We start from the raw sequence: 14965 nt of genomic DNA, 5'->3' as shown, positions 1-14965 counted from the left end.
GGTTTGTGCAGGGAGAGTTCAGCGAGTTTAGATTTGAACTTGGTCCATATGGGGTGCCTGAAACGGCCCCATGGAGATGTCCGGTGGCGTACGGAGAGGCCAGGGCCTTGGGGCAGCACTCCTGATGAGAGGAGGGGACGGAGGCAAGAAGAGTGAGCTCTGTGGGTGGGAGCCCAGCAGTAGCAGACAGGGGATGTGTAGCCAGCAGGGTGTGGAAGTCATTCGTGCAACCAGGAGTCTGTGCACAGCCACACGTGCCAGGCAGCGTGTGTCTCAGCTGGTGAGAAACCTGTGCTCCATGTGTCGTGAGTAGGGGGCGGGGTAGCGCAGAGGGTGAGGCGAGGGGCAGGAAAGGCCTCCCCAGTAGCGTGATAGGTGGCAGGCCGGACAGCGCGGCATGGGGCTTCAGGATCTCTTACAGGTGCTCTCGCGTGCTGCCGGGGTCGGGCCCGGGGATGCGGGCCCCCTCTACCGCGGGCGGGCCTTGGAGAGCTGCTCTGCACCTGGAGCAGGCAAGGTTTCTCAGGAGAATGTGGGCTGACCGGCAGCTGGCTTTTGGGAGGTCGGTGGTCCCAGGGCAGAGCAATCATTCCACAAATGCTTGAACTGTTGAGAGGGTCCCAGAAAGTTCTCTGAAAGTCTGCTGTGTTCCCGGCAAGTCCTGCCAGACACCCAGTTCTCAGCTTCCCCATCTCCAAAATGGAGCTCATCCTGCCAGAGCTCGGCGTTGCTGTAGGAACGGAGGCAGCTGCTGTTCGGACACGCGACCGAATGCCTGCCACCTCTGCTCCTCCACGGTTCCCTGGATTTACTGCTAAAGTGATGGGGCCGTGTGGAAGGATCGTGTTTTATGGAATGGGAAACTGAGAGCAGAGAGCTGAAGTCGCAGGTGGGGCTGAGCCCACGCCCTGGTCTTTGGAGGCCTATGTAGCCTTCTGTCCGTTAACGGGCCAGGTGCCTCAGAGCACTCCATACTTGGGTGCACTCACTAGGTATGAGGGCCTGCACTCGTGCTCCTTCAGTGCTTGCGGTCTGGCTGAGTGTGGACCCCGCATTCATCCCGCAGTGGTCCCTGAGTCAGCCTCTGAAGCCGGCCGCCCCCTGCCCCCGGAGCAGCATCCCAGCAGAGCTTGGTCTACACAGCGCTGTCGGACTCCGACGGGAAGCAGGGACCTCAGTGGGGCTGTTGGGAACAGGAAGGTGGAGTATTTACGTAGCGATAACGTAACTTTGAAACGTTCAGTACAAATGAAAGCCGGCTTCTCTCCTTCCACTTTTGCCATAGCCTGATTCTTTTTTTTTTTTTTTTTTTTTTAAATTTTTTTTTTTTTNCGACAGAGATAGAGACAGCCAGAGAGAGAGGGAACACAAGCAGGGGGAGTGGGAGAGGAAGAAGCAGGCTCATAGCGGAGGAGGCCTGATGTGGGGCTCGATCCCGCAACGTGGGGATCACGCCCTGAGCCGAAGGCAGACGCTTAACCGCTGTGCCACCCAGGCGCCCCAGCCATAGCCTGATTCTTGGCGCCTTCTGTAGGCACAAGCGGCTTCCTCCTCCTGGAAATGCTGCCTCCTCTTCTTGGCTACATCTACAAAACCTTACTCCTCTGCTCTCTGCCCCTTTCCCAGAGGAGAACCTGCCTTTTCTCCTCGGGACTCCTTCTGCCCTTCAAAGCTGTTACTGTACCTCCTAGTTCACCTGCCTTTGCTTCCATCCATCGCAGCCTGATTGTGGACCTGGACCATACATTATTTGTCTTTGTATCCCTAATGCCTGGCCCAGCACAGGGGCGGTGCCCGGTGAATGTCTGTGGCGTGGCTACAAGGGAGAAGCATGCATGAGCAACCTAGAATGTTCAGAGCCGTCTCACCAGGTGGCTATGTGGATGCAAACTCCATGGAGCTCAGAGGAAGGCCAGGGTCTGTGTCTGGCTGGAGGGGAGGTGGGTGTTCCAATTTGAGGGAGTGAGCATCTGGAGAGAATACGGCGGGTGTGGCAACACAGCCAGTGAGACGAGAGGCAGGCTGTGACAAGCGGCCTGGCCTGTCTCTGACTGCCAGCCAGTTATTCTGTCTCGGAGGCACGGAAGCAGAGCGGTGTGAGCTGCGGTACTTTCATCCATGCACGGGGATGTGCAGGTGTCTGTCGAGTGTCTCTTGCATGCGAGGCAGTGCTGGTCCCCCAGGAAGAAGAAAGGAATGCTGTTTCTGCCCTCGTGTCCTCCATAGCTGGTGAGGAAGGTAGACAGAAAAGTAGCTGGCTACTGGTAATGTTGGGGAGTGCAGGGAGGCGTTAGGAGAACATTCCCAAAGGTTATGGTGCCCAAACTGCATCTTCATTGCTTCTTCAAAGAGGACAGAGCATTAACCAGGTGAAGGAGGCAGCGTGGGAGGGGTACATTCCCAAGTGGAAGTAAGGGGTTGGTACCAAGGCGTAGAAGGTTGTGAGGTGAACTAGCTTATCGCAAATAGTTGGTGGTGGCTGGAGAGAGGAGGTCCAGATATCCCAGGACTCTGGTGCCACACTGGGGAGTTTAAGTCGAATCTTAAAAATAATGGTGGGCCATTGAAATGTCTTAATTGGGGGAGTGATCTGGTCAGACTTGTTTTAGGAGGATCACTTCGCTGCCTAGAGAATGGGATGAAGGGGACAAGGTTGGGGACCGTGGGACCAGTGAGGGAGGCTGTCATTATAATCCAGAGGAGGATGGCGAGTGTCCGAGCTAGGACAGGGACAGGGCAGGACTAGATTGAAGACATATTTAGGAGATAAAATCTGTAGATTTAGCTAAACAGTTGAGGGAGAGGGAAGAGTAAAGGGACAGATGGAAAACCAGGAATTTCCCGAAAGACTGGTCAGTGTATCTAGTACCACAGTCAAGTCAGGTAAGAACTGAACTATATCCTTCAGATGTAGCAACAAGGAGGTGACAGGTGACTTGACAAGTTCACTGTCGGTGCCCATGTAGAAGAGAATGTAGCGGATACGCAGTGAAGCAGCTTCTTGATGGGGGGAGGGATACCAGGGCCCCCCATTCAGATCCTCGTGCTGAGCAGGACTCCAGGTGAGGAAGCCGGGAGAAGGCAGAGCGGAGGCAGCCTGCAGGTGGAAGGCTCAGCCAGAGCGCCAGCTCAGAGTTTGCTCATCAGCAGGGCAGCCCCCAGTTTCCTCATCTGTGGCATGGGGACGGGTTGGAGAGACTCAGGACCATCTGTAGCTCCCAGCAGGTGCACAGAGGTGGGGACTGGAAGGAAGGTCAGCTCTGCCTTGTCACGGATTGGCATGGGGTCAGGGGGAGAGAGGAGTCAAAGACAGCCCCTCTTGGGAGCCTGGAAGAGCAGTGGTGCCACTCACAGGAAGTGGGGGCAGCGGGGAGAAAGGTGAACTGTCATTGGAAGTAGACCCCAAACCAGTGTTCCCTATATTACGCTCGAAAAGAGAGGTACGTTCTTCCCTGGGACATTTTAAAGCATGTAGTGTAAAAAAATTTTGTTTTTCCCTTTGGGGCAAGGATGGGTGAGAATCAAAATTTTTTCACCATTTTACTCGATTATATAGAAATGTAATAGGAAATTTTTTCTGGAGTTTATGTCTTCTAGTTTTTACATTACATCACAGGACTCTGTAATTATGTAATCTGGAAGCTGTAAAGCACTTGTCTATGACTGTACCAGGTGGGACATTTTGAGAAAGTCACCCCCTCCCCCACTTAAAACCTCATTGGTCAAAGTCTTCATCTCTGGGCACTCTGTTGATTTTTGTGGCTTCCTAATTGGTGTCCTGAATCCTAAATTTTGTTATTGAAAAAGTTTAGACCTGTAATTTTCCTAATATGTTGTTGAAATCCTTTTGAAAAGGTGATTTATGGTTTAATTGTTTCCACAGATAATCAGTCAGGCAAACATAAAGACAGAAGGAAAAGCTCGCTAGATGTCAGAACTCTTGCTTCTCGATCAAGTGAAGGTAGGTGACAAAGACAAGAGAAGAAAATGTTGAACACGTGAATACCTGGCATCCGTCCCCAGTCTCCTCTCTTGGTCAGCCCCCTTCCAGTTCAGGACGGGAGGTAATCCTCTAGCAACCTGTGTTCATTTCCCCCGTCTCCCAACTCCTGCCAATGGGCTCCATTCTCAGCTTTTTGATGGAGTTAGGGAATAAAGAAAAACATATACATTTACTATCTATCCTATAGTTGATTTTCTAAACCGTTAACAGAGGATGTCAGTTTATCTGCTGTAACTGTATGGGTAATGCATAATGCATTTGGAAATTCTTCATATATTCCGTGGTGGGTTGCAGTTTGCCATGGAAACTTATCTTTTGGTGGGGAAGTGAACTGCATTTGGGCATGTGAAAGACTCTTATTAAGCAAATATTATTGAAGTTTTAATTGGAATATAATTTTTTAAGATTACATAGATATGTGGCCTGAATGATCTAGTAGTTTTTAAAATGTAATGAAAATTACTAATATAGTGTGGAGGCAAATATTGCTGCTAGCTGTGTGCTTTCTTTGACCCAGAGATGAATGGGGAAGCTTATGGAGTTGGTTGGTACTAGATAAAAAGCCACAACTTTCCAGGGCAATAGCAACTCAGATGATACAGCGGAGATCCAGTGCCCTCAGCTTTGTCATGAGGCTCAGAAAACACTGGAAAGATTACACAGGCCCCACCGTGCTGCCAGGAGAGTGGTGTGCTGTCACTGGCCAGAGCATGGGCTTTGGTCTCAGAGTGACCTTGATTCCAGTCCCAGCGTCATCTACTTTGAGTTCAACCTTGGGGTAAATTTCTGTGCTTCCATTTCCTCACCGTGAGATGGGGACAGTTATGCTGCCCATGGAGGGCTATGTGAGGGTTAGATGAGGGTGCCTGTCAAGGGGGGGGGTGGTAGCTGCCACCACTGTCTTCACTGTGGGCCTCACTCATGCACCCCCACAGTCCTACAGCAGAGGGTGGGCAGGGACAGGGTCACCCCTGCCCACAATGGTCTTCCTCCCTTACTAATACTCATCCTTAGGCCGACTTGGTCCGTTTCTGTATTTTTAAGAGGTGAACATTGTTCTTTAATATTTTGGGTTTTTATTTTTTTTTTTTAAAGATTATTTGAGAGAGAGAGAGGGAGGGAGCTGGGGCAGGGGGGCGGCAGAGGGAGAAGGAGAGAAAGAATCCACAAGCTGACTCCTCAGCTGAGCACAGAGCCCAACTCAGGGCTCGGTCCCAGGACCCTGAGATCATGACCTGAGCCAAAATCAAGAGTGGGCCGCCCAACCAACAGAGCCACCAAAGCTCCCCATTTTTCTGGTTTTTAATCACTACTCTTTTTAAGTGAGTTATAATTTACACACAGTGAAATTCAGATATTAAGTGTTCAGTTCTGTGAGTTTTGACAGTTCCATACACTCTTGTAAGAACCCCTAAATCAGATACAGAAAACACATGCGTACGCACACCTTGTACCACACCGAGGCAGCCCTTAGATTTCCAGCACTGTAAGCTTGTCTGGCCTCTCCTTGTGCTTCAAAGAGATTGGATCGTAGGGCCTGCATGCCTGGCGTTTGGCTTCTTTCCCTCAGTATTCTTGAGGTCCCTCTGTGTGGTTAGACGTGGCAGGACTTCGTCCTTTCTACTGCGCTGCAGTGCTCTGCTGGAGGGACGTGCCGTCGTTGATCCATTCTCATTCGTGGGCATCTGTGTTCTCATCCCTCTTTGGGGCTGTTAAGGATAAGGCCGCATGAATGTTCCTATGTGTTCCTGTCCTACCTAGAAGTGGAGTTTCTGGGCCTCTGGGCAGCTGCAGATGTCTCTCCATGAGGTGGTGTCCCACGTTCCTGCCCACTGCTGATGTGTGGGTGGTCCCGTTGCTCTGTGACCTCCCACACTTGGTTATCTTGGCATTGCAAATTTCAGCCATTCTGGTGGATATGGTTTTAATTTTAATTTTCCTGATAATGAAGGAGGTGGAGTACCCCTTTCATATGTTTACTGACCGTTTGGGCCTTCTCTTGTGAAGTGCTGTTCAGATATCTCGACTGTTTTTATAATCAGGTTATCTCGCTGGTTTGTAGGAATCCTTTATATATTCTAGATATGGATCCTCTGTTGGATTATATGCATCACAAATATATTTTGTTAGTCTGTGGTTTGTCTTTTCACTCTCTTGATGGTAATGTGAGCAGGAGTTAATTTTTTTCTTTTTTATGTATGTATGTATTTTTTATTATGTTAGTCACCATGCAGTACATCATTAGTTTTTGATGTAGTGTCCATGATTCATTGCTTGCGTGTAACACCCAGTGCTCCATGCAATACGTGCCCTCCTTAATACCCATCATCAGGCTAGCCCATCCCCCAGCCCCCCCTCTAAAACCCTCAGTTTGTTTCCCCAGAGTCCATAGTCTCTCGTGGTTCATCTCCCCTTCTGTTTATCCCCCCTTCATTCTTCCCTTCCTTCTCCTGATCTCCCTGCTATTTCTTATGTTCCATAAATGAGTGAAACCATATGATAGTTGTCTTTCTCTACTTTACTTATTTCACTTAAGATTTTATTTATTTGAGAGAGTGAGAGCACGAGCAGGGGTGAGAGGGAGAAGCAGGCTCCCCGCTGAGCTAGGAACCCGATGTGGGCTCGATCCCAGGACCCTGGGACCATGACCCGAGCCTCAAAAGCAGATGCTTAACCAACTGAGCCACCCAGGTGCCCCTGGGAGTTCTTCATTTTAATAAAGCTCATTTTATCAATGTTTTCTATAGAAACACATCAGTGTTTCTAGCTGGTGCTTTTTTGTGTCCTATTCAAGAAATCTTTCTCTAGCCCAAGGTCATGAAGATATTCTCCCATGTTTTCCTATAAAAGCTTTATTGTTTTATCATTTTCCTTAGGTCTGTGATTCATTTCAAATTAATTTTTATATCAGTGAGGGTAGGGATCAAGGATGAATTTTTCCCCCACATGGAAATCCAGTTGGCCCATCACCATATCAAAACAAGCCATCTTTTACAGCTGCACCATTATTATAATCAGGTGACTATAAGTATGTGGTCATTTTCTGGACTCTGGTTTTCCTTGTTCTGTCGGTCTGCACGTGCACCGATAGCACCATCGATCGCTGCGGCCTCTCCAGTAAGCCTTCGTATCTCTAGTCTAAAGTGGTTGTTCTTCACACCTGTCTTGGCTCTTCTAGGTCCTCTGCATTTCCATCCAACAGTTAGCATCAGCTTGTTAGCTTACCGCACATTGCCTCCAGGGGTTGTATCTGGGGGTGTCTCGAATCTATACATCAGTTTAAGGAAAATGGAAATCTCAGTGATGCTGGATCTTTCAAACCATGGATGCTTTCTGTGTCTCCCTTCAGGGGCTTATATTTTCTCTCAGCAGTGTTTTCTTTCCTTACATATATTCCTAAATATTGGTGGGTTTTGATGCTTTCATCATGGTGTTGTTTATTTCAATTTCTAATTGTTGCTAGTTTATAGAACTAGAATTGACTTGTATGTACTGGCCTCGTACTCGGTAACCTTGATAAACTTGCCCGTCGGTTGTCAGAGTAGTGTTTATAGATTCCTTTGGACTTTGTGCACACAGGGCAGCCTTTATGCCCTATAGTTGTTCTTACTTTATTTATACTATTGTTCCATTTTTTATAAGCATATGTCACTTTCATTTATATTTTTAAATGAGATCAGGTCCTTTTATGATGTAGTGATAAAACTGGCTTTTTTTTTTTTTAATATATTAGTCACCATACGGAAAACAGTGGCTTTTATTTTTGGTTTAATGACCTTACTGGATGGAGTAGAAAATTGGCAACCGTATCCTGGTCACCAAAATTAGATGTAAGGAGTGTTGTGGATCCCTAAAATTTAAAGCACTTAAGAGCCCCTGAGTTGGTTAATCTTGCCCCGTGCTTCTCCTTAGACCTCAGTTTGGTGAACCAAGGCTGACGTGTCAGGCTGTGGAACAGTCTGTGGTCCCTTAAGGTCTGTGGTAAACAGCATTTGGCCTGACAGTGGGGCTTTCAGGGAGACACACAGAACTCCATGTGTATGTTTTTTCCTGCCTGTACACTGCCCAGCCTTCGCTTTACCCCAAAGGAACCGTATCTTGACGGGAGCACCAGAACATGAACTAACTTCAGACAGAGCCCAAGAGTTGCTGCCTGTCTCATGTGAGGTGTTTACCTCATCGGTGTAGATTAAGCATCGCCGTGGAGAGCACCAAAAGGTGCCTTGAGAAATTTAACCAAAAACCCCTGTGTTTCAGTTAATGGGGAATTGTGTTTATTGCTCCTGCCATATATGAAACAAAGAGCCTGTGTGGCATTGTCTTCCAGAACATTTTTGCTCCTGGATAGCGGCAAGCTGAATACTAAAAGCCTTATTGTTATAAACGCAGAAAGAGGCTAACTGTTTGGCCTTGACTTGCTAGATTGTTTCCTCTGTTTTTCTCTGGCCTGTGACATCAGAAGTTCAGTCTGTGGGGGCACGTGCATCCTAGTGCCTAGGACTGAAGGAAGCACAGTTGGTTCTGCCAGAACCCCAGGCTTGTTGGGATGGGGTGGCAGCCTTTCTGGACACGCAGTTCCGGTCCTGCCCCCTTCATCATGCAGCTGGGCCCACGGAGGCCTGGGGGCGGTGGAGGGAGCCAGGGAGGGCCCGAAGCCCTCAGCTGTCAATGGGTGCCTGGGGCCACGCATACCCTGATCTGTGCGTCATGTGCTCTCTCCACAGTTGGCAGCCAGAGACGACACTCCTCCATGGCCCGGATACATTCCATGACGATCGAGGCGCCCATCACCAAGGTGGAGCATTTGTGGGCGGTCTCCACCAAGCCCGCATGGAAGTCCCTTGTTCTCGGGGTCAAGTGTTTCTAGTGAGAGGAAGCAGGCCTGCAAGGATAAGAATGCTCTCCTGGTTGTAGGGAGTGGCCTTCTGTAAAGAGAGAGGGTGGGACATGAACTCTGAGGCTAGTCTTACGTTAGCCTTGAGCATGTGGCCAGCCTCGCCCTCTGGATTGCTCTCCCACTGTCTGTAAGGTTACAAAACTCACGTCTTCTTTCCATGTGGTAGGTAATCAACATTATCAATGCTGCGCAGGAAAGCAGCCCCATGCCTGTGACAGAAGCCTTAGACCGTGTGCTGGAAATTCTAAGAACCACTGAATTATATTCACCACAGTTTGGTGCTAAGGATGACGATCCTCATGCCAACGACCTCGTTGGGGGCTTAATATCTGTAAGTGTGTTTGACCTGGCTGCTGGCCGGAGCCTTCCTGCTCTTGTCTGTGTTCCCAGGGCTTGGTTACAGGCCAGCCGACACAGAGCTCTGTGCGTGTAGGGCTCCGCCGAGGACTAAACCCCGCCATCACCCGGGCCCACTGTGCTCTGGCCAGAGCCATCACCCACCTGTTGCCTGCCGCCCGGGGAGACCTCAGCTCAAAGCAGAGAAGGGAGGACATATTCTAGACGTCTGCTGGGCTGGGCTCTCCACTTTTGCTTAGGGGTCCCATGAGGAATTTAAGTTAAACTTAATTATTTTAAAGATTTTGAAAACTAGGGCAGAAAAAAAATATAAAATGTTTCATACCAAATGATGAAACAGACTACGTGTTTGATGGGGCACGGTTTCCTTCCAGAACATCCTGTGCAGATTTGGTGGCTTCGTACCATGGACTCTCAGGGGTCCCGGAGGCCTCCAGCCCATCTAGCAGAGTGGTCTCACAGGGGAAGAACAGCTTTGTGGGAAACATATCATTCTGTCGCTGTCCCCTCTTATCTTGGTCAGAAAATTCACCTCCTCACCAGCACCAGAAAAACAAAACCCCCCCAAAAAAAGACTTCCCTCTCCTCCCAGTGCCTGCTTTCTGAAGTTCACTTTATTTCTTAAAAACAAGGTTTTAGGGCACCTGGGTGGCACAGTCATTAAGCCTCTGCCTTTGGCTCGGGGCGTGATCCCAGCATTCTGGGATCGAGCCCCACATCAGGCTCCTCTGCTGGGAGCCTGCTTTCCTCTCCCACTCTCCCTGCTTGTGTTCCCTCTCTCGCTGGCTGTCTCTCTCTCTGTCAAATAAATAAAATCTTTAAAAAAAATAAAAAATAAGGTTTTAGGCAGTAAGCTGCAGGGTAGAGTGGTTCCCAAGGACGGTGATGTCTAACCACGGTCTTGCCTATTTGAGGCATAGGCGCCTGTAGGTGAGGGATGAAAATGCTGGGGGGGGTGGAGTGGGATCGTGTCATGGGGTGAGGGGGGAAGAGAAGAAAGGTGGGAGGGAGGGGCTGCTAGGAGCTCGTACAGAGGTCTGGGAGGGCTCTCACCCTGAGGGGCAGCCAGGGGGAGGCTGATGTCCATGGCCATAAGGAGGGTGGCAAGGAAATGGCGGGGGAGGCTTGAGGGCAGCGGTTAGTTGTCCCTGAGACACCAAAGCAGTGCTGAGGGCCCCCAGAAATGCTGGCTTGGGGGCCTCGAGCAAGCTCACCTCGCTGGGGCAGCCCCTGAGCTTAGCCAGTTTTCTCGGCGTCAGGTAACTGAGTCCAGTCCCCACAGGGGAGCTCTGGGGTGCCTTAGTGGAGAGGCTGCCCTCAGCTCTCCTCGGGGACTGACCGGCCCAGCGTTTTCAAGAAGTAAAGAATGGTTATGACTTTTCTTTTTCTTGTTTCCTTGATTTTTATCAGGATGGTTTGCGAAGACTATCTGGGAATGAGTATGTTCTTTCAACAAAAAGTAAGTTTTAACTTTTTAATTTTTTGGCACTGTTAACATAGTGACACTGAAATGATGAAAACAGATTTTTCCAGTCACGTTTTCCGTTAATTTTTCTCATCAAGTTTCTTGGTATGTCCTAAAAACTGCAGAAACAAAGCAGCTGACCCCCGAAGCAATAAATACTATAAAGCCTATTACCTTTGTTCTCCAAACCACCTCCCTTTGCAGCTCTTCAGCAGGTGCCCAGCAGTATAATCACCCCCATCTCCCTTCACGACGTCCCCCCACGGGTAGCTCGGGCCATGGAAAACGAGGAGTACTGGGACTTTAATATTTTTGAACTGGAGGCTGCCACACATAAAAGGTGAGTCCACGTGGAGCCCAGCAGACACTCAGCTTGGCCCTGAGGGCCTCTGTGGAAAAAGCCATCCAGGGAGTATGGTCCTTCCAGAGCCCATCCCTGGTCAGGGAGAGAAGCTCTGGAAAGAGGAGCTGGGCAGCAGGTGCCCCTGACAGCCTGGGCCTACAGGGAGGGCGGCCGGGTCACGACTCCTACAGAGACAGCAGGCTCAGGGCATGTGGGAAGTTGAGCAAGTGACCTACCCTCTCCAAGTGGCACAGGTTTCTCCTGTAAAATACGGATATTAGTTTCTTCTGTACGAGGTGATATGTTGAGCCAGCAGCACAGAGTCCCACTCAGAGGCTAGAACTAAAAGTTAGAAATACACAAACAGGCAAGGATGAACTTGGCCTCAAACCCTGCTGACACTGCTAAGAGCTATAAGCAGATCTCGGTTGCTGTGTTGGTGACGGGCCTGGGGACACCCAAAACTCCAGTCATCCTGCTCTGGGTGTGCCCGCAGAGAGTGGGGGTGGGACTGGGATTTTACTGAATTGTACCTTGCTGGGAAAGAGCAGTTGGCCCCAGGGGTGTGGTTGACTTGGCACACAGGGAAGGCTGCCCTTTCAGGTGGTGCAGCCCGGAGCGCAGCAGCAGGAAAGGTGTGCTCTGTTGGCCCATGGGATAACTGACTCTTCAGATTTCCTTCCAGTCTGTCCCCAAGACAGCCTTGCCCTTCGATCATGCTCACCAGGAGTCAGCCTTCTGGTATATTCTGTTTCCAAGTACCTCACATGGGCAAGGACGGTAGAAAGGATACTCCTAGAGCAAGTGAATCTTCGAGCATCTGGCTTACAGGCTAGGGACATTGCATTCATGGGAATCAGCCAAGGCAGGTCAGTTCAAGCCCTGTGAGCCTGCTGACCTCAGGATACTGCCGCAGCAGAGCCGTTCCTTGACCTTCCAAGCTGAAGGCCAGATGCTGGATCAAGGTAACTTCTCAAGGAAGGGCCTGACTTGGTGGCCCATTGGTCACCTTCTCAGGGGAAACCTCCTCACGCTGAGGCACCTACCTCCAAATTATTGAGACCATTACAGGACAGGTGACCGTGTCTGGCTCACATGCCACCTTCAAAAAGTGTTATTTGCTTCTAGACGGGAGGACATCTGGCCAATAACGTGGGTCCAGCAAGTACAGAGGTGAGGATAGGGTTCAAGCCCGGCATCACATTGATGTTGAGGAAGCTAGTGGTGCAAGGAGGAGTCTGGGGGGGGGTGGCGAGCACACCTCACCCCAGCCTGTGGGGAACACGGACGGAGAGCTGGCACTAGGCTCCAGCCGCGGTTGGTGGTGGCTGCTGGGAGAAGGAGCGATGCCACCCCGCACTGCTCAGGCGCGCCCCCCTCACTGCCCGCATGCTCTCTGAAGACTGGCTCCACGTTGCTGGGTGGGTCTGAACCTATTCCGGGCTCCCAACACTTGGCCTGTTTCTTTGTTTTAAGGCCGTGCGTGTTTTTCTCTGTAGGCCTTTGATTTATCTTGGTCTCAAAATGTTTGCTCGCTTCGGAATCTGTGAATTCTTGAACTGCTCCGAGACGACGCTGAGATCGTGGTTACAGATTATTGAAGCCAATTACCACTCTTCTAACCCCTACCACAACTCAACACACTCTGCCGACGTGCTTCATGCCACTGCCTACTTTCTCTGCAAAGAGAGGATAAAGGTGAGCTGCGTGTGTGCTCCATGCTTAGCGGGCAGGAGCAGTGGGCCAGGCAGCAGCCTCCGCCCCCACTGCGGTGCTCTGTGGGGGGGACGCTCAGGGGTCCCCATCTGTGTGCCACCCGGCCCCGGGGAAGGCATAGCTGCGTGGGAAGTCAGGCCGGAGGCTGCACTGCGGCTTCGGTAGGTGAATTCATGACGTGAGCCCTGCCCTTCCATGGGAGTGTGCAGAGCAGACTGACCCCCGTGGAGAAAACCAGCCAGAACAGTTAGTTGGCTAAACTTGTCTCTAGGGTCAGAGTGAAACCCCCAGAACAGCAGCCCTTAGGCGCCCCTGTACCCACCCCATCCCTCAGTGTCAGCAGGGTTTGAGGCCAAGTTCATCCTTGCCCAATACTGCTCCCAACTGGGGTTGCCGGGTCTAGGGAGTTCCCGGGGCATCGCCATTTCGCCTTCAGAAGAACTCGAGTGTAGAAGGATCCACCCGTGGGTTTTGTATCTAAGGACAGAGCTGGGTCATCACCTGGTGTCCTGGCACCTGGGGACAGCCCCACAGGGCCATGGCGGTTGGGCAGAGCAAGGGCACACGCCTGCCGGTCTTGTTTAATCCTCTATGACTGGGGACTGGTGTGGAGGAGAGGACAACGTGAAGGGTAACACCCAGCACAGGGACATAGGGATCCTCACCCCAGAGGTCAGGCTTGCTCAGAGCTGGGTCTTTCGTGTGTCCTTTCGCTGTTCCCTCTAGTTTTTTAAAGAAAGATCATGAGCAAGACTACAGGCAGAATTAAGAGTGCAGAGAGAGGACTGTTTTATAAAGTACGAAAACAAATACGGGGGTGGGGTGTCTGTGTCAATATGGATCAGTATATAGAGATAGCCCAATTTTTGCTATAATTATTTTTGAACTACTCTATGGATAAATGCAAATATTATCAAGATATAATTCATACACAATTCACCAATTTAAAGTTAAAACTATTGAATTTCAATTTAAATAAATTTAGATATACACCTTCTTTTCAAGTGTCCATAGCATATTTCCAAAAATGAGTTTCTAGGACACAATGACATGATAAGCGTCAGAATTTCATAGGTACATTTTCTAACCTTCACAGGACAAAACTAGAATTTAATAACTAAAGGTTAAATTTAAAAATGTCAGCCATGGGGTGCCTGGGTGGCAAATTGATTAAGCGTCTGCCTTTGGCTTAGGTCATGATATCAGGGACCTGGGATGGAGCCCCACATGGGGCTCCCTGATCAGCAGGGATTCTCCTTCTCCCTCTGCTCCACCCCCACCCCCGTTCTCTCTCTCTCAAATCTCAAAAAAATATTAGCTGCTCCAACTGAGAAAATGCTTTAAATAATAGATTTCTCATTGTGTTGGTTTCTAAAATTAAGACCTACAGAATGAGGAGAACACAATGATAATCCAAAGTGGTTCTTTGAAATAACCAAGAAAATTAAATTCTAATCAAGAAATGCAGAAAGAAGGTGCCAGACACTTCTGTACTAACTTAAAAGCCTTAAGACGAAATGTTTTACATCACCTACTAGAAGTAGGAAACCAAGAGGTCAGTACTACGGAAATAGTTCTTAAGATTTTTTTTTAATTCATTTAAGAGAGAGAGAGAGAGAGAGCACAAGCAGGCGGAGCGACAGGAAGAGGGAGACTCCCGCCAAGCAGGGAGTCCGACGCAGGGCTTGATCCCAGGACCCAATCCCAGGACCTAGAGATCATGACCTGAGCCACCCAGACGACCCATGGACATAGTTCTTAACCTGTCAATGAGATTCTTCATAATCTGGCTCCTGACTCAGACGGTCAGTGAGTTCTTCAGCCCCTTGAGGGATTTTTCCAAGTTACATTAACCTTTTCAGAGACTTGAAAATGATGGAGAACTTCCAGATTATTTTACCAAACTCACAAAAACCTGACATCAACCTGACAAAGATAGCACCAAAAGTGGGGGGGGGGGCACTAGACCAACCCCGTTAAGGTAAGTGATGCACATTTTAAATTATTTCTGTCAGTAATACTGGTTTATGTTGGTCCAAGTCCGTATCTCAGACTTTCTGGGATGGGCCTAGAGCCACACTGGCTGAGGAAGAGACTCCTGTCTGTTGAGAACACCGCGTATTTGGGTAAGTCCTTAACTGGCGTGAGACCGAGAATCAGATAATGTTCCCTAATGAACAAGCA

At 49.6% G+C, this 14965-nt stretch overlaps 1 protein-coding gene across 2 annotated transcripts in view; it reads left to right on the top strand.

Moving 5' to 3' along the window:
* PDE8A (phosphodiesterase 8A) overlaps positions 1 to 14965 on the top strand; it is a 169472-nt gene that overhangs the window by 114860 nt on the left and 39647 nt on the right. For both annotated transcript variants that reach the window (XM_034667834.1, XM_034667833.1), the window contains 2 exons: positions 3884 to 3961; positions 8728 to 8798. In XM_034667834.1, coding sequence (XP_034523725.1) covers positions 3884 to 3961; positions 8728 to 8798 — 149 coding nt within the window. The remainder of the gene's footprint in view (positions 1 to 3883; positions 3962 to 8727; positions 8799 to 14965) is intronic.

The sequence above is a fragment of the Ailuropoda melanoleuca genome, chromosome 9 (assembly GCF_002007445.2).
Source record: "Ailuropoda melanoleuca isolate Jingjing chromosome 9, ASM200744v2, whole genome shotgun sequence".
Taxonomy (NCBI): Eukaryota; Metazoa; Chordata; class Mammalia; order Carnivora; family Ursidae; genus Ailuropoda; species Ailuropoda melanoleuca.
This window is presented reverse-complemented; position numbering and strand designations above follow the sequence as displayed.